The following is a 17930-nucleotide window of genomic DNA, read 5'->3' as shown; positions in this document are numbered from 1 at the left end:
AAAATTAGGAACCAAAATTAAATTTCTTGATGTATAAATGATTCCAAAGGCTTCTCTGAGGAACTGCATGCCTTTTCTCTCTTTGCCAGATTAGAATACACATTTTCTTCCTTCTGATACTAATCTCTACTTTCATATTTGAAACAAATACAGGGGGCTCCTGAAGAGTATTTAAATGATGTTATGTAGTTTCCAAAGGCTTATTGCTTATTCTTGTTTGTTAAGAGACATGATTTACTGTCTCATGGTTTCAGATGGCTTTTGTGGTTGGTGTTATTTTGAGGTTTGGTGGTGGTTTGGTTTGTACACTGTCTCAGTGTGTTGCCATTGCTGGCCTGTTAGGTATTCTCTCTACAGACCAGGATTAATGGCTAGTTTTAGACTGTAAATAATATTCATATTCTATGTGTGTGTTTGTGTTTGAGACCGTGTTTCTCTGTGTAGCCCTGGCTGTCCTGAAACTAGCTCTGTAGACCAGCTGGCCTCAAACTCAGGCCCACCTGCGCTGCCTCCCGAGTGCTGGGATGACATGCTCCACTGCCACCCAGCCCGAGTCATGTTCTTAAATGTATACCATACTATAATGGTGATATAATGGTATATAATACTAATAATGCTGTGAGAAGTGAGATTGTAATGGTGCCTGAGTCTTACTCATGCTACAGGTTGGGAGAGCAGGTCCTTTAAGCAATTGGTGTCACATAGGAGTTGTTGACTTAGAAGCTTTGACAAATGGAACAAGGGAAAGTCAAACTGAGCAGCAGCTATTGGGATTGGTCAAGGGAAATGGGGGTTCCTGTGTGGGGACTGAAGAGTGACTGAGAGCATGGTCGCTGTGCGGTGTCTGGCTGATGTCCACGGGTTATTAAGAATAGTGGTCCTGCAGTCTTGTCCTCTGCTCAGGGCTGTCCGTTTTACCTTGTGCTGGCAGCCATGGAGGATTGACAGTAAGGTCACAGCTGAGCTGATAAGGCAGCCCTTGCTCCTCATGACCTCTTAGTGTTTCCTAATCGGAAGTCAGCTCTGGGGCATTAGAGATGCTAACATCTCATCACAAGACGTGGACAAAGAGTGTAGCAAACAAAGCACTTCCGGTTAAACTTGAGGGTTTTTGTCTCCTGTGGTCTTAGTTATTTCTATAGGATTTGGTGTTTAAGTAAAGCTGTTTTTTGCTCTTGAGTTTTAGTTAGGAAGTTTGTTTTTAAGTCTGTGGTCATATGAAATTTTAAATTTTAGTTTGGTTCTGTGCTCTGTTTAAAACCTTTAAAAACTGTATCTAGATAACAGAAATTTGAAAATTAATCAGCCAAATGATATGGTGTTAGTAATATGTGTTAGTTTATATGTAAAGTATACAGTACTGAAAATAAAATGTTCATTTTTGTTGCTGGAAGAATAGTTTTACATTTTATAATTATGGTAAATGTAAGAGGGGAGGCAGGGAGAGAGAAGAGAGGGAAAGTATCCAGCCTAGGATATAGTGAACAATGCAGGGCACGCGGTTATTTTAGTCACCTAATATGTCAGTACTCAAGAATCTGAACCGATTGTTTAAAAAAAATCTTGTACTTTGTTTCTTTTGTTGCTCATTTCCAACTTTGTCATCTGTCAGAATGCAAAAAAAAATTATCCTTCTATAACCATTGACAGGAGAACACAAAAGCTGTCTCCAGGTCGATATTTTGCAGCAATATTTTTAACATACGAACAGTAGTTTTTATAATTTCACCTTGGTGCTCAACCGTTTATTATCGTATCAGAAGCATGTCAGTAATTCCTTTCTAAATGTCTGCTTCTTTTAGCGCTGAGACCCACATCAAGGGCTTCACACTGAACGATGCTGCCAACAGCCTCCTCATCATAACGCAAGTTAGGCGGGATTATTTGAAAGGTATGTCAGAATGCTTGACCTTTACGTCACATTAATGCCTCTGCAGATTTTTCTTGTAACGCCCTTCGAATACTTGGATAAAGGAGTCCATTTAGCAAATTACCTGCTTATCAAGAGCCTTTTGTGGTAGCTGAGAGACGTAAATTACTGTACATGCATTTATAATACGGCTTGAATATGAATGTGCTGTCATCTGACCACTTAGTCCAGTTTCCATCCCATTTAACACAAGATGGGCTTTCTTAAGATGAATCACAGCTCTTCAGACATGCAAAATTCGTGTTCCAGAACGAGGGAAAGTACAGGCTTTCAAGTGCGTTAAAATTCACAGCACAAGTCATTTTGCTTTGGAAATTAACACACTTTGGAGCTCTGAAACAATTCCCAGCAGTTATTTCTTGCATGTTGTGTTGGTTGTATATGAGATAGCAAGTGAGTTAAATTGAGTGTTAAGTGTGTGAGATTGTACACCAAATGATTGTAATATTGATTTTTTTTAAACCCTAATCTGATACTTTTTTTAATAGTTCAGAGCACCAAGAACAGTGAAATGCAGCGTTTGTTTGTAGTTGTGTGTCGCAAAGATAACACTAGGAGGACACAGAGGTGGCTTTGGGGAGGACTGTGACATGGGAGCTGACGGTTTCATGAAGCCTGTTCATGGGTTTACAGCTGGGTAGATTAGCTGGGGGGGCTGTGGGGGGGAGTGATGACTGTTGAGGTTAGGAAACCAGCTTTTCAAATAACTTTCAGGGCTGAATTTTAGTCAGAGTAGCACCACTCCTACAACAAGTGCCCTTAGGAGACTCAGGTTAGAAGCTCCGCTCGTCAGCTCTGACCTGCCATCCTGGTTTCTTCCCCAGGCTATGATGATCACGCTCTCTTTGCTTTGCAGTTCATCAGATAGTTTCCATCTCCTGAGAGGAAGCTGGCCGTGTGGCTGTTGAGCCTCAGCGTTGCTTGCAGTCCCTTAGCTAGCTGTCTTCCTACCTGAACGTGACTATTTTTCTTTGCAGAGTTTGCCACTCTGTTCCTTGAGCACTCTGCACCAACGGCCTTTTGGACAGTTTTAAATTGTAACTAGGAGATGCAATAAGGCTTGTTTTTAGAACTTGGAGGTTTTTATTTTCAATATAAATGATTTTGTGAGGTTTATTTTTCATGTAGATTTAAGACATTGAAACTTTTAACTGGGCATGGTGGTGCACACTGTAATCCTAGAGAGGCCAAGGCAGGAAGATGGTTCATATTTGAGCCAGCCTGAACTGCCAAGACACTGGACCACAGAGTGAGCCTGTCTCAGAAACAAAGAGGGGATTAAAGTCTGCCTTACATTTTAAATAGCTAATGTTTCTGTAGACACAAAGAACAAGACTTATTTTAACTTTAAGAGTTCAGTTTGGAACTAAATATGCCTCAGGGCCCTTTCCTGACTCCCCCCCCCCCCTTCCTCCGTGCTGTGGTGTGGTCTCTGCTGTCAGGTGTGCGCACACACAGGATCCACGAGCCCACTGACCCCTCCTTCCTCCACCAGCCCTCACTGCCCAAGCCTCAGCTTGCCGACATCTGTGAGGGCGCAGTGCTCAGCAACAGGGCAGGATGCTCTGTGCTCTCTTCCAGCGTTCACATCTGCTCTGTAGCCAAAGAGAGTTCCTGATTTTCCTTGGTCCCTCAGATTTGCTGTCTCTTTCAACTTTATTTTAATCAAATTTACCTATGGCAGTAAACACCAATTAGATCTTAGAGTGGTTATAAGCTAATACTTTTGCAGACTGTCAGTAGCTGCTGTGTAGCGGTATTCTCAGTCTTACTAGAGAGTACTTGCAAGAACTGTTGGAATTGGGTGAGTGAGAGAAGACTTGGAGACAAGGGGCCTGGGTAGGGATTGCTCTGGTGTTCCTTAGGTCACTCACGGCACAGATGGCGCATTCTGTGGCGTGGTTTATATAAGAAGCTCTTGTACTCCCCTTGGATAGGCACAGACTGATGTGTTCTGCTTGCCTCTCGGTTCTCCTCTCCTATAGGTGCAGCACCTGGAATGGGCAGGGTAGGGTCTTAGTTTGGCATCCAGCTCTGGCCTTGAACTTTGGGGAAATAATGAACTGCCAAGCCTCAGTGGGTCTAAGTTCAGGAGGGCTTCTGAGCCCACGCCTGCCTTGTAGTTTAATGTTTAATCAGCCCGAGCCAGCCTCCGTCTTTTTTTTTTTTTTTTTTTTTTTTTTTTTTTAATTTTATTCACTAGCAGAAAGCTCTTCCTTGACAGTATGCTTGTACACGTTACACCCAAGGCTCTTGAGTGTAACTGCCTGTATATGACCACCCTTTAACAAGATACTATCAAGCTGATTTTCTGTGCATCATATTTTAAAATAGTATGTAGGCATTTTTGTTTCTTGTGTGTGCATACATATTTGTAACATCTACCACTTTTTAAACTGTTTTTCCATTTTTGTATTTGGCAGTCGCTGGTCTGGATCACGTGTAAATTTGAAATTATAATAGTTTATTCAGTAAAGAAGGCTAAATTGATCATGTCTTTTACGTCATTGTTTTTAATAGACTGTTTAATTACTACCCTTTCCATTCCCATGTGGAGATAAGCTGCTCTCATTCGGGAAGCTGCCTGGAGAGAGAGAGCCTTAGCTTTGTCTAGGGTAAGGGGTTTAATTGCTGCGAGCTGGGAAGTTTCTGCCGGGTAAAGGTGATTGTTATGCTAAGCATTAGTGCAGCTCCTCCCATCCACCAACTCACTTAGTACAAGGGTTCCGCCACACTTGTGTGCCTGCGAGGCTGGGAAGTAGAAAGGCATTCCATATTTATCTATAACCAAGTGTTTGTAATTATGAGCATTTACACAAGCAAAACCCCCTTGACTGTAGCTTTATTTGCTTTGAAAATTGAATGCAGTAAATATCTGTAAGGAGCCTAGTTGTGTGAAATCAGTGTGTGAATGTGTGGTTTTGTGATGTTCTGGTGCAGCCGGTTTTTTGTGTGATTCGGTCCTCTTTGGACCATTTTCAAGAATGAAAATGAAATGTTAAATTTTTTTGATAATTATTATGTGGGCTTTGAGTTAGAGGAAATTGTTAATGTGGATAGAAGTTATTTATTTGCTTTTTGTTTTGGGTTTATTCTTTTTTTTTTTTTTTAAAGTTCTTCCTTTCAGGGTTAGAGAGATGGCTCAGTGGTTGACAGCACTGGCTGCTCTTCCAGAGGATCTGGGTTCAATTCTTAGCAACCACAAGGCAGCTCACAGCTGTTTGTAACCCCAGTTCCAGGGAATCCGTCATGATCACAGAGACACACATACAGACAAAACACCAATACACATTTTAAAGGTCTTCCTTTCTTATACTTTTCAGAACTTGTCCTCTTCCTGGATAAGTCATGAGCCAGTCCCCCTGAAGAAGGGAACCCAGTCTGAACACAGTCAGATGCGTCATTTTTAAAAAGACTTTATATAAAGGATCAATATTTTCTCTAATCTAAAATGAATTATTTATCTATATTTTTAGTGTAGCCATTTGATGCTCTTGTTTAAAGGTGATTTTCAGACATGTTAGTCAGTAGTGTCATTTTTTAAGATGAACTCAGTCCTCTGCTTTCACTACAGTGGCTCTAGCAACTCTGAAAGCAGCCTTGGATCTGGAGCAAGTTCCTTCTGAGATGGCCGTGACCCGCCTCATCCAGGCCTTCGCATTGAAGGGGGACGTGGAAAGCATAGAGACCATTCAGAAGATGGTGGATGGGCTCGACACAATCGCACTCTCAAAAATGGTTTTTATCAATAATATCGCTTTGGCCCAGATGAAGAAGTAAGTACTCTCAAGCTTTCTTGACTGAGGATTATTTCAGGTAACCACCTTTAAAGCGTTTTGTCGTTCTTTGCACCTTTTAGAGAACATGTCAATCATAGGAAATTTTCAATCCTAATTATTATGTTGATTATTTACTATTAAAACTAATTATGTTAAAATGTATTTTATCTTTAGTCATAAACTAAACATTTATGATTCATAAAATATACTCCACAGTTGCTAACTCATATGTATGTATGTTATGCAAAAGTTATATGTGTATGTGTTCATGTACACTTACATATATGTGTGTGTATAAAATATAAACATATGTGCCTCGTTATTAAAACACTTCTTTTACAAAAATTAAAGTGATTTCTTTTCCTAACCAGCAGTTCTTTGATGTCAACACACTGCTAGAATAGCAGTGCAGGGCACAGGAAGCTGGTTAAAAGCACGTCTCCATGGTTGCAGTGTGTAGCTCTGGATTGGAGAAACTGGTCAGCAAAAATAAGACCCTTAGTTCTGTCCCAAACATTTAAAGAGTGGTTCAGCATTTCTTTCCGTCAGAACACACATCCACAAGAAGAGAAGTATTCAGACTTGATTCATCACCGTTGCAGAGGGACAGGCAGACCTTTTTCTTTGATGTCACAGATGCCTTACACACATTAAGGTGTCAGGAGAGTGAACAGGATGATTTAGGCCCATAACCCCAGACCTCAGGAGGCTGCGCAGCAGGGGATCATGAGTTTGATGACAGTCTGAGCTGTGTAATAAAACCTTTCTCCGGGGTGCAGGGTGGGAAGTCCTAAGAGTAATCCTAGAGTTGGCATTCCTCACACTTTTGAGGGAAGTCTTCTTTAGTAGGTAAACTGGGATGTATACATACAGTATTTTTTGTTCGTTTGTTCCTGTTTCTTTTAGTAGAAAAATGTTTTGTTTTTACTGTTTCCTGAGGGCTGGAAAGATGACTCATCTCTTTATGAGCTAGCCTAGGTCTTCCAGAGGGCCCCAGCACCCACCATGTGGGCCCCGACACTTCCCTGACATCATACAAACATGCAGGCAAAACAACCATATAGAGGTTTAATGTATTTTCCAAAATAGACTTTCAGACTTCATTTTTAATAAGGAAGTGTGATTTTTTTTTTTAAAGAATTATTTTATGTATAGGAATACATTAGAGCTGCCTTCAGAAGAAGGTCTCCCATTACAGATGGGTGTGAGCCACCATGTGGTTGCTGGGAATTGAACTCAAGACCTCTGAAAAATCAGTTAGTGCTCTTAACCGCTGAGCCGTCTCTCCAGCCCCAAGAAAATGTGATTTTTAAAACTGCATCTATGTAAGAGCTAGATAAACGTTTTAAAACTACAATGTATTATTTTTATGCTGTGGAAAACATGTTTTTACTCACTTAATAATTCTTCGACCCAAGCCCATAAAATGCTTGTTTTTAATTAGAATTCTTATTCTTAATTTCAACATGAAATTGATTTGTGGCAGCATGTTATAACTACACAGATTAGTTATAGATTCCCTCGTCAAAATCACAGTGATAAGGATATTGTTTTCTACTTTGTTCAAGAAGGCCACAGAATTCTCCCCACCCCCACCCCCCACTCCACCCCCACCCCCGCCCCAAAGATACCCTTTTCTAAGGATTCTAGTATTGAGTATTTTCCAAATGTATGGTACCTGATGAAAAGAAATCTCTGACTGTTAGCTGTGAAAATACAACTTTTGGCTGTATGATCTTTTTTATTTTTTTAATCTCCAAATGTCATGTATTGTCTTTGCATACTAGTGCGCATTGTGATTTATATCTATATAACTAGATTATGTTATACAATATGCTTTGAAAATTATTGTTATTAAGCTGGTTGCTTGTAAATATAGTTCCTTTTTTATGAAGTATTTGCACGAGTATTCACATGAATTAAAACGAACTAAAACTGGCTGCAATTTTATACAAGTAAATATTATGATTTTGTTTTCTTTTACAGTAATAAAATTGATGCTGCCATTGAAAGTATTGAGCACATGCTTTCTTCAGCAAATCCGACTGTAGAGCATCAGTACTTTGGATTGTCATATTTATTCAGAAAAGTAATAGAAGAGCAGATGGAGCCAGCGTTAGAAAAGTGTGAGTTGTTGGCTGTTAAATTGTGTAGAGGCTCATCTTTTTCTTGGGTGAAATTGGCCCAGATTTCCATACCCCGGTTTCAGTGAAATCTTTTCCTTACCTGTTTTTCTTGCAGTAAGCATCATGTCTGAAAGATTAGCCAATCAGTTTGCACTTTACAAGCCCGTCACTGATCTCTTCCTGCAGCTTGTGGATTCAGGCAAGGTGGATGAGGCCAGAGCTCTCTTAGAGGTAATGACTCCTTCATCGGGCTTGTAGTTCATGAGAAGTAAACTGAGAAAGGACTAGACAGGAGTAGGCGGGGTGGACCAGGATGGAGGACACTACTGCTAGAACCCTGAAGTTCAGTGTGAATCCGGATTGCATGACAACCCTGTGGGCTGTGGGGGCTGTAGGTTGCCAGTTGTAAAGATAGCAGGTAGAACTGGAAATCCTAGTAATTAAGACAGGCGCCAGGAGGAAACAGACAAGTGTTTCTACAAAGATGGGTAGTGCAAAGCAACAAATCCTTTGGTTTCCTAATTTCTTTAATGCTCTAAATACTGTGCATCACCATGGCAACACAGTTTGCAAACAAGAAGTAGGAAATGTTTGCTTTTCATGTACAGCTTCTCACTTGAATACTCAAACATTCTCAGTGCCTTATTCAAGGTTTATTAAGAGTTGAATTTGCTTTCTATTCACTAATGTGTCACAGACACATTAAATGACAAATGTGGCTCTCTGTGGCCCACTCGGTTAAATCAGCAATCTGGAGGAAAGGAGACAACTGCATTCATGCCGTTTCAACAGCTCTAACTATAATGCTGTGCCAAGTGCGCTGGAGCAGTGGGTGATCAGCTGCTACTGGCAGTGTACACAAACAGGCACCGCCGGGAGCCCCTTCCCAGCAGGTGGCAGTCAAACAGTCACGGTGATCCCGCTGGCGGCTGTGTTTGTGTAGACTCCCTGTGTCAAATTGAGGCCTGGGACCAATTTCTGATTGTAAATACGGTTATGTTCACTTACACTCCGAGCAGCTGGGAGGAGTGAGTAGATGTGGAGGGGACGCTCTAGCCACTGGCTTGCGCTCCAGGTTTGATCCAAGTTTGTCTAGCATGACAGCACAAGTCTAGCCACTTACAGAGGCGTGTCTGAACATTTACTCTGCTTTAACAGTTACATAAAAATGCAAATTGTTTCTGCTTTCTCAAGTTCTTGCCATCTGGTGTGGCTCATTTACTTTTATAGGAAATCTACAGTAGTTATATGGGAATCTCCATTGTTCTCTCATGAGCGGTCATTCACGATTTTTCTCCCTGCGTCTGTAGCTAACCAGTTACCCAGAGCCGTAAGCACAGATACCTAGTCACACTCCTGACATGACAGTCAGTGTTCATTCACCTTGAACACACTCTTCTGATTGTTCTCCAGAGGAGGCCTTGTTTGCTCTCCCAGCTTGTTGTAAGCCACCATCTTCATGCCTTCCATAGAAGCAGAATTGCCAGGAGCCATGCTCAGAGCTGCCTCGAGTCATGGTAGCACACCCAGGAGCTCTTGGTGGCTGAGTGCAGAGCTGGCAGCAGCTTCATCTTCACCTGCCATACAGTAACGTGCTGGTCTTTCTCCTCGTGAGGAGCACTTGGTTCCCAGGTGTCAAAAACATCCCTTTAGACCGTCAGTGTTCTTCGAGTCACAAAAGTTTTTTTATGCTGTTCATCTTAGCATTGACAGTGTTGTAAAGCTTTGAGCGAACACTGTGCTGTTAGGAACTTGGAGGATGACACCTGCGATGAGCATAAACTAAAATATTGTCTTGCTGTATTTCATTTGACTAAAGCATCTAGGACTGGAGAGACACTTGATTTATCTGGTCTGTCATAGAAACTTTTTTTTAGTTTAACTTTTGTCTCTTTCTCAAGCACGGGCTGTCTATTGCAGTGAAAGCCCTTTATAACTACAAAGATTGAAATCAGTCCTTTTGTATGCATAAGTGTAGGTAATTATACTTTAAAGAGAACTTGCTTTGTACATTTTAATTTTTATAAAGAAACGAGCAGTTATCTCCCTGACACCTTATTAAATGTATAATTAACCTTATGATCCCTGGCTCACTTGTGAATGCTTGGCAGAGTAATTGGTGAGGAGCGGTGGTCCTTCCTCCCTCTTTCTCTGAAGTCCTGAGCCTTGTTCTGTGCTTGTTGAAGCAGTAGTTTAATTTTTCCCTTTTCTCTTTAAACAAACTTCATCCTTGGTGCAGACAGCCACACTCACTAGGGCTGGCCCCGCTCTCACCCCTGTCACCCCTTTTGTGCCCAAGTAAACCTGGCTGTCGGGTGGGCTCCTGGTGGGCATGATCCATTGCTGGGTCACCGGGAACTTCCTTAATTGGGTAGATGCGCCCTGACTGGCTTATTTTAAACTGCCATTGACACTGTTACACTTTTTAGAGATGCGGTGCCATTGCTGAGCAGAGCGCAATTCTGTCGGTGTTCTGTCTCAGGACCTCTCAGAAACCGAAAAAGGTACGGTGCTGTTACTAGCCAGTCATTGGCTCAGAACCTTACTAAAACTCCACAGAAATGCAAGATATGGCCTGTCTGTATTGACTACTTTTTAAAGTGTGTGTGTGTGTGTGTGTGTGTGTGTGTGTGTGTGTGTGTAAGACAACAGGCCCTATTTTGTTTTGGGTGCTGGTGTATAGTTTGATGGTAGAACCTTCTTAGGGTGCACCAAATCCTGACATGACCCTCAGTCTTACATCCTTCAGAGCTGGGCAGGAAGGAGTTCAGGAGAACCTCAGATGAATCTGTGTGATCTGACTGTATGCTGAGAAGGGACTGAGGGCCTTTAAGTGGTGACCACAGTGCGTTGACAGTCCAGTGGGTAATTCAGCTAGATTGGACTTGGTAAGAAATATGTGAAGGTCCCTGCTGATGTACTCAGTGGAGCACATTGTCTTGTCTGCAGGAAACAGGGCATGCTTCTGCAGTAGCCTTCCAGTGAAACAGTGAAGATGCACTCGCTCCGTGTACCCAATAGGGGGCGCTGCAGAGCTTTCCTCTTCAAGTTTATCCTGAAATTTTTTTACATTAAAATACAACTTATTTCTCTAAAGTGATCTTACAGCTTTTTGATAAGTTAATAGTTAATAAGTTAATAAGTGTTAATAAGTTAAGAAGTGTTCAGTTCTTTCAAAGTGTTCAGTCCTTTGAAAGCACTCAGAAATATAAATGAAATGCCTTTATTATTAAAAATGATGATTTTTATCTGGCTATGATTTACCAAATTAACATCAAATACTGTGATACAGAGAAGTCAAATGATCCATTAAGTTGAGTGGTTGGTGGGGCTGTGAGGCTGTGACATGGTCGTTTGTTACATTGTATGTGTTAGCGCTCTTCAGGCTGCTTTTCAGTGTTAACTTTGCTTACCATCCTAGGCACCAGTTCTGAAGACCTTGTTAGAACTGATTCCTGAGTTACGTGAAAATGATAAAGTATATTCTTGCAGCATGAAAAGCTATGGTAATAAATTTAATCTTACTACATTATTCAAATGGTGTAAATATTTCTTAAGTATAGTCAACTGTGAGTTCAGCTCAAAGGAATAATCCTAAATTTCAGATAATGATTCATTTAGTTCTAGAATATGTTTTTAAACTATAGAAAAGAATGAAATTATTCCTAGAGCTTTAACATTGAAAAACATTCCAAAGCACCTTCAGAATGTCCCAGGCAGCCCTGGCGGTTCTTTCAACTCTGTGTGAGGGTCACTCCTTCTCCATCCACAAGGCCTGCCCTGCAGGGCACAAGTGTGGCTTCCTGCTGCCTCTGAGCTCTGTCAGGGCCCTTCCATGCAGCCCCACTGAGGTCAAGGCTTATCTCACGCCCTAGCTGGAGTGCAGTCTGTTGGCCATCGGTGTTCACAGTCACAGTCCATTAGAAAGGAGCCAGTCTCAGGTTGTCCCCGGGCAGATAAAATGCTGCCGTGTCCATCCCCCTCTCAGACTGTGCACTGCACTCAGGGATAACAGAGCAGCTGACTTACTGTAAGAACTAGTAAGTCAATCCTTTGTTCCCACATGGAGTCTTACAATATTAAAAATCATAGACCTCCTTATTTAAGTAACAAATAGTATCAAATGTGTTAAAGGGGGTGGGCTCACTGACGGATTAGGGCAGGGGTAGATCAAGGTGCAGACCGAGGCCTGCAGAATGAAGGCCCTTGCAGCAGGAGCGCCGCTTACACAGGGAAGCTGACTGACGGAGCTTCAACATCTTTCCGCTCCTCCCCTTGGGGAGCATCTGGGCTGACCCCTGCTCCTCACAGCCTCTTACTTTATGGTTCAGAACTTGACCACTCCATTTATACCGTGGGTCCTCAGCTAAATACACCTGGTGCCATTAATGGTGTTCTTCAGGCTTTCCGTGCTTGCCCACCCTTTCACTTTCCCGGTGAGCACCATGGAGGCAGGCTGTGGGTTCTGAGTGGCCTCCTATGGGAGCTTTCAGTCCCTTGTCATGGACCCTGGAGTGCCTGGGTAGCAAAGGGTGGGAGGGAAAAGAGGGTCTCTTCACCTGCGAGTCATCGCTCTCCTCTGACTCCTTCAGTCTTAGACAAAGATGTGGCGTCTGCTAAAGCATTGTATGAGCATTTGACAGCAAAGAACTTAAAGCTGGATGACCTGTTTCTGAAGCGCTATGCATCTCTGCTCAAGGATGTGGGCGAGCCAGTCCCCTTCACCGAGCCCCCTGTGAGTATTCTTAGTAAGAGAGAGAGAGAAAATACCTCCATGGATTTATGTATGCCTAAATATACTCTAAATATGACCAAGAGTGTGAAGAGGAAACAGCTTGAATACTTAACTACCAAGAATTAGGTCTCTGAGGATCCATGGGAGCTAAGGGCCTAAGCAGTGCCTTGTGCTGGGTGGGGACACCCAGCTGTGGCTCTATCTAACTTAGGCAGTTTCTACATGCGGTCTGACTTAGCCCTGGTGCTCAGCTTAACTCAGAACTTGACAGTTTGCAAAACACAGAGGACTGTCCAGTAAAGTACTCAACTGTGGCCAAGGGGCTGTGGCCCCGTGCTCTCGGACTGTGGGCTTTAAAGTCTGTTCCACTTGCTTGTAACTGTCATTTCTCTCTTTTTTCTCTTTAACAGGAAAGCTTTGGATTTTACGTAAAGCAACTAAAGGAAGCAAGAGAAAACCCTTCATGAAGGAAACAGAGCAGCTCTGTGTGTGTGTGTCTGTGTATATGTCTGTCTCTCTGTCTGCACAAGTATGTCTGCGTGCATGCACCTGTGTCTAAATGTTATTTCTAAGATGTACTTGAGAGGAAAAATAAACAAATAAAAATTTAAGTGTTTATGTATTTTTATGTGTGAAATGCGCTGGTCACCACCATATTGCCAGTAAGAATATGTACTTAGTCACTAGGCCTTGTGGGTTTTTTGTTTATTTCCTTTTTTCTAAAACGTCAACTGATGACTTTTTCTCTAAGGTCTCTGAGATCCAAGTCCTTCCTTACTTGATGGAATGCAGCTGCTAGAGCATCCCCTTCTCCATGCAATCTTGCTCATGACTTTCTTTTGGTTTCAGGATGTTGTTTGTACAAGCTACTGTGATTCATAAGGGAATAGACAAAATACTGGTTTGTAGTCAGATTTGAAAATGGCCAGTAGTCCCACGTGACCCTAATGCTTGTTAGAGTCTGCGTGTGAGACTTTGAAGCAGATTAAAAATGATGACGTTACCAGCAAAACGTGAGGAATGGCTTTGGGAATTACCCTCGGAGTAAGCAAGCAGAGTCCATCATTCTAACCTGTGTGTATGTAAATGTGTGTTCATTACCAAAGCCAAAGGAATTTAAATGAGAATTTCCCTGAGTGAAGTAGACCTTAGTACTTGTGAACTGCCGTCTTTTAAAATCCTATTAAATATGTATGTGATGGCTCAAAGCCATCTCAGAGGACAGCAGTCTTGAATTTGTAGTAGAAGTGTGGTGAGCTCCGTCCTAGGAAGAAGTTCCTCATCAGATGTCTGGCTTACTGTGGAGAGCCAGTGGGTTGCTTAGCTGTTTCCTGTGCTAAGCTATGTTTCTGAGGAGCAAAGTTGCCAAGAATTGAGAAATAGAGCCAGGTGTCCGGGCACACATTCAATCCCTTCACAGGAGGCAGAGGCAACCTGATTTACCTGTTTAGTTCTTGGACAGCCAAGGTTATGTAGATAAGCTGTCTCAGGCAAAAAGAATTGAGTTTGGATATGTGTTGACACTCCAGTGGGAGGAGCATTTTCTAAGCACTGCAGAGATGGTCTTAGACTCTGCTTCCCACAGGCTCTTCATTGCCTCTGCTCTCTGCAGAGGAGCTCTCTCTGCCATCAGTGTGACCTGTTGAAGGCTCCCGTGGCTGCATGCCTCTCTCATTACCTTCTGGGTCCGTCAGACCGGCAGGATCACATTAAGTTCGGTCGTCTGTATTGAGTTCCATGGCTCCTAAGCACTGCCATACCAGGCACCCCTCTTGCCGGATTATCAGGATAGGAAAACCTAAGTCGGTTTGCATAGGTTCACAGCAGTAAGTCAGATGGCTAGGCTTTCTAAAGTGTTTTCCTTAGGCTGGAGAGGTGGCTCTTGCAAAGGACCTGGGTTTAGTTCCCACCCAGCTCCTATATGATTGCTCACAACCACCTGTGTGTTACAACTATTTCCAGAGTGTCCAGTGCCCCCTTCTGGTCTCCTTGGACACCATATGACATGGTACAGTTAAATGCAGGCAAAACAAATGTAAAATAAAAATGTATTTTTCAAAGTCTTTCCCATGGGACATAGTTGTGGATGCCTTTAATCCCAGCATTTGAAAAACAGGCAGCTAGGTATTGAATTTAAGGCCAACCAAGGCTATACAGACCCTGTCTCAAAAAAAAAAAAAAAAAAAAAAAGGTAGCCATGAGAATACAAAAATAAGGCAGTCCAGCTAAAAGTCAGAATGGACTTCAGACAACAAAACACCCTTCACACTAATAGTGTTCCCAGTTTCTGGACATCTTACACTGAAAACCATTTTCTTCCATTTAATCCAATAGCTGGTGCTCGGTGTAGTCAGGGTTAGGAGTCTCAGCAAATTATAAACAAGCTTTATGTTGCAAATCACGGTGGTATAATTCAAGCCTCCAGTCTACAGTGTATACATTCTGTACACTTTCCCTCATGGCTCTCAGCACAATTTTCATTTAATATTTGCCTTTCTGAAAAAAATATTTGTAGAATTTCTAAGCAAAAGCAACATTTGCTCAAGTGTGGGGGGACTGATAACCGCAGGAGGTCCGAAATCACGGTAATTTATCGCTTTGCTGGTGTACAATCATGCGTGGGAGTGTTTCCATTAGAAATGTATCCTGCTTTCAGGCCAGCCAACTTTACAAAGCCCACATTATGCAGCCTTCGTACAAATAAAGAAAATGGCTGCATTAGCAAATTCAAAGCAGGCACTTCTTTTTTGCATAAAGAATAGAAACATCAGCACCAGGTAAGACAGACTAGACTCCAGACTTCCTGCTCTTGCAAGCTGCTGTGGACAGTAGCTGGAGCTGGCATCCGTCAGTAACGTCTTCACTAACCTTGAGCAGCCACTGGGAACCATTCTTCACCTGCTTATTCTTTCCAAGGCCCCCAGTCCTAATGCTCTGCAGACCTACTGGTGGGTCCACAGTAGGTCTCATGGAATGCGTCCCATGGATTTGAGGCTCTGTTTACAAAATTCCTGGTTTGTACACACTGGACCATTCCATTCCATGTACTATTTGATCCCCAATGTGGCTCAGATGGGAGAGTGGATCTGAGGCCCAAGGAGTCCGCCGAAACCAAAAGCTCTGTCAGTGAGGCCAACTGATCATGATTTGAAATCTGTAAGTTGGTGACCTCAGGTACTTGTTACTGTCAGAAGAGGAGGCAACCTTTCATCTGTATTCTGAAGTCAGACCTAGAAGAGAGATTCAGTGCTGCAGAAATGAAGTTAATGGGGGGAAAAAAGGTGCTTTTGTTTGTTTGTTTGTTTGTTTGTTTAGCAAGGAGCAGCAGAGCTGTTTTTCAGTTTGGAGAAAGAACACTTTAAACTCTACAAACAGACAAGACTGTCATATACAATAAACAGGTCACCTGGGCAGTTGGCGTGTGCTGAGAAAGCCCAACCCACTCCCCAGATGCTTCTGTTTAATTCCAAGCTAGAAGCCCCACAGGCTGCTGCACTTTGTGCCAGCCTGCCCTCCCTAACATGGACACAGAATGTCACTCTGGACCATGGCTGGGAAGTTTTGTTTTAGGTTTGGGTGTTGGGGCTTGAGCCTCAGGCTTCTGACTTAGTTACCTTCTCTGCCACCAAGCTCTTCACCCCAGCTGTTCACCTGGACCATACTCAATGAAGGACCACTTTATCAAATACAAGTGACATCGGAGGTGAGATTGGCGCCAACTAGTTGCAAATAAGGACATTTTCAGGCACACACACTGACTGTTGTTCAACTACACCTATGTCAGCAGCAAAATATCCAAGGGCTTGCTTCCTTTGCAGCTGGCTCCCGCCCTGTGCCTCACGGCAGGTGTGCCCTAAAGAAGTTGGTCCCCTGTGCCAGGCCAAGCTTCTCTGCTCAGTAACTAATTTGAGTGTTGGAAGGACCCTTGGGCACACAGGTCTGCTGCCACTTGGATTTGATATAATTTTCAGTATGTTCTCTGTGTGTGAGTAGTTTAATCTTAGATCAAGAGAAGATTTTTAAGAAGTTTTTTTAAAAAAAAAAAAAGCAAGCAGGATATGTACCCCTGTAGTCTCAGCCCAGGGAAGTAATTTTTATAAGAGCAAGAGCAGTTTTAAAAAATTATAAGAAATATTGGAGTCAACATAGGTGATTATTTTCCATTTAGTTGTTAGTCTCCCATTAATAGTGTAACTTGAATTTGGAGAGTTTACAATGTACATTTTAAAACCTCCATCTTTGGATCAATAAATAGTCTGAGCTGCAGCTTCAGGCCAAGTCCAGGAGCTGTGTGCTTCTGTAAGCTGTTTTATTGGAACACACCTTCATACTCCACAGTCTACGGTGGTTGGGGCAGTTTTCACACCAGCACAGCATACCGTTAGGCTATGTGGCTATCAAATATAAGCCTGAGATATTTATCCTTAACAGCAAAAATTTACAGCTCACAAGAAAATTCTGCCCCTTTGCAATGAAGGATAAGGGACATCGGATAGTATTGGGTGTTCCTAGTGCCCAGACCACTCTCTTCCCAGGCCTGTGTGCTCTGGAGAACACTTTTCAATCAAACAACCCCATGGAGGCATAGTCTAGGGTGTATCAACACCAACTATGATGCGCCCAGACAGGATGGAGGACTCCCGCTCTGGGAACAAGCTCTGAAGAACCAGCAACTGCTTGAGTTTCAGCATCTTTGGTGCCCTGAGTTCTAAGTACCACAACACACTGAGTGACAAACTCACAAAGTCAGATGGCTGCCAACCCTCCTCTTCTGCACTTCTTTATCCAGGCCTAAAGACAGTGGCTTACCAAAACAGAGCTGGGATCTGGGAGGGGCTGCAGAATGGGCTGGAGGCTCTGCAGACACAGGGACAGTCATACGTGAGGAATGAGCCAAAGACAGTACAAGCAGACTCGTCACAGGAGGAGTGCACACAGAGGCCAGGTGTCTCCCACGCAGACGCTGGGGAAGACAGAGCTGATAGAGTGAGTGTTGGATGAACTACAGAGTATGTACATGAACATATATGCAGTTAGGACTGAGGACACACATGCACACATGCACATGTGTTCACTCACTGCCCACTGAGAGTCCTGAAGCAGCGATGCATGGCAGCAGAACAGACTCGTTATTCACATCTTGGCTTCTAACCACCTTTTCCCACTAAATAGTCCAGCTTCTACAGAGAAGCATCCAATCCCAGGGCAGAGCTGGGAAAATTGGAGACAATTCCCAAATACTTTGTTTTGTCCGAGTTCCCTGTGAATGACAGGAACATGATTAAGAAGATATAGAAGCCAGCTTGAGTATTTCACTGGCTAAATCAGGGACAATCCGAGCACCCAAATGAAAGATGGCA

The 17930-nt window shown here is 42.8% G+C and overlaps 1 protein-coding gene across 2 annotated transcripts in view; it reads left to right on the top strand.

The window, feature by feature from the left end:
* Lrpprc (leucine rich pentatricopeptide repeat containing) overlaps window positions 1-13181 on the top strand; it is an 84946-nt gene extending 71765 nt beyond the window's left edge. For both annotated transcript variants that reach the window (XM_076942394.1, XM_034514165.2), the window contains exons 32-39: window positions 1803-1891; window positions 5505-5706; window positions 7696-7835; window positions 7951-8066; window positions 10265-10339; window positions 11257-11341; window positions 12428-12570; window positions 12981-13181. In XM_076942394.1, coding sequence (XP_076798509.1) covers window positions 1803-1891; window positions 5505-5706; window positions 7696-7835; window positions 7951-8066; window positions 10265-10339; window positions 11257-11341; window positions 12428-12570; window positions 12981-13037 — 907 coding nt within the window. In that variant the 3' untranslated portion in view covers window positions 13038-13181. The remainder of the gene's footprint in view (window positions 1-1802; window positions 1892-5504; window positions 5707-7695; window positions 7836-7950; window positions 8067-10264; window positions 10340-11256; window positions 11342-12427; window positions 12571-12980) is intronic.
* Window positions 13182-17930: the final 4749 nt, after the last annotated feature.

This window comes from Arvicanthis niloticus, chromosome 11, assembly GCF_011762505.2.
Source record: "Arvicanthis niloticus isolate mArvNil1 chromosome 11, mArvNil1.pat.X, whole genome shotgun sequence".
Lineage (NCBI taxonomy): Eukaryota > Metazoa > Chordata > Mammalia > Rodentia > Muridae > Arvicanthis > Arvicanthis niloticus.
This window is presented reverse-complemented; position numbering and strand designations above follow the sequence as displayed.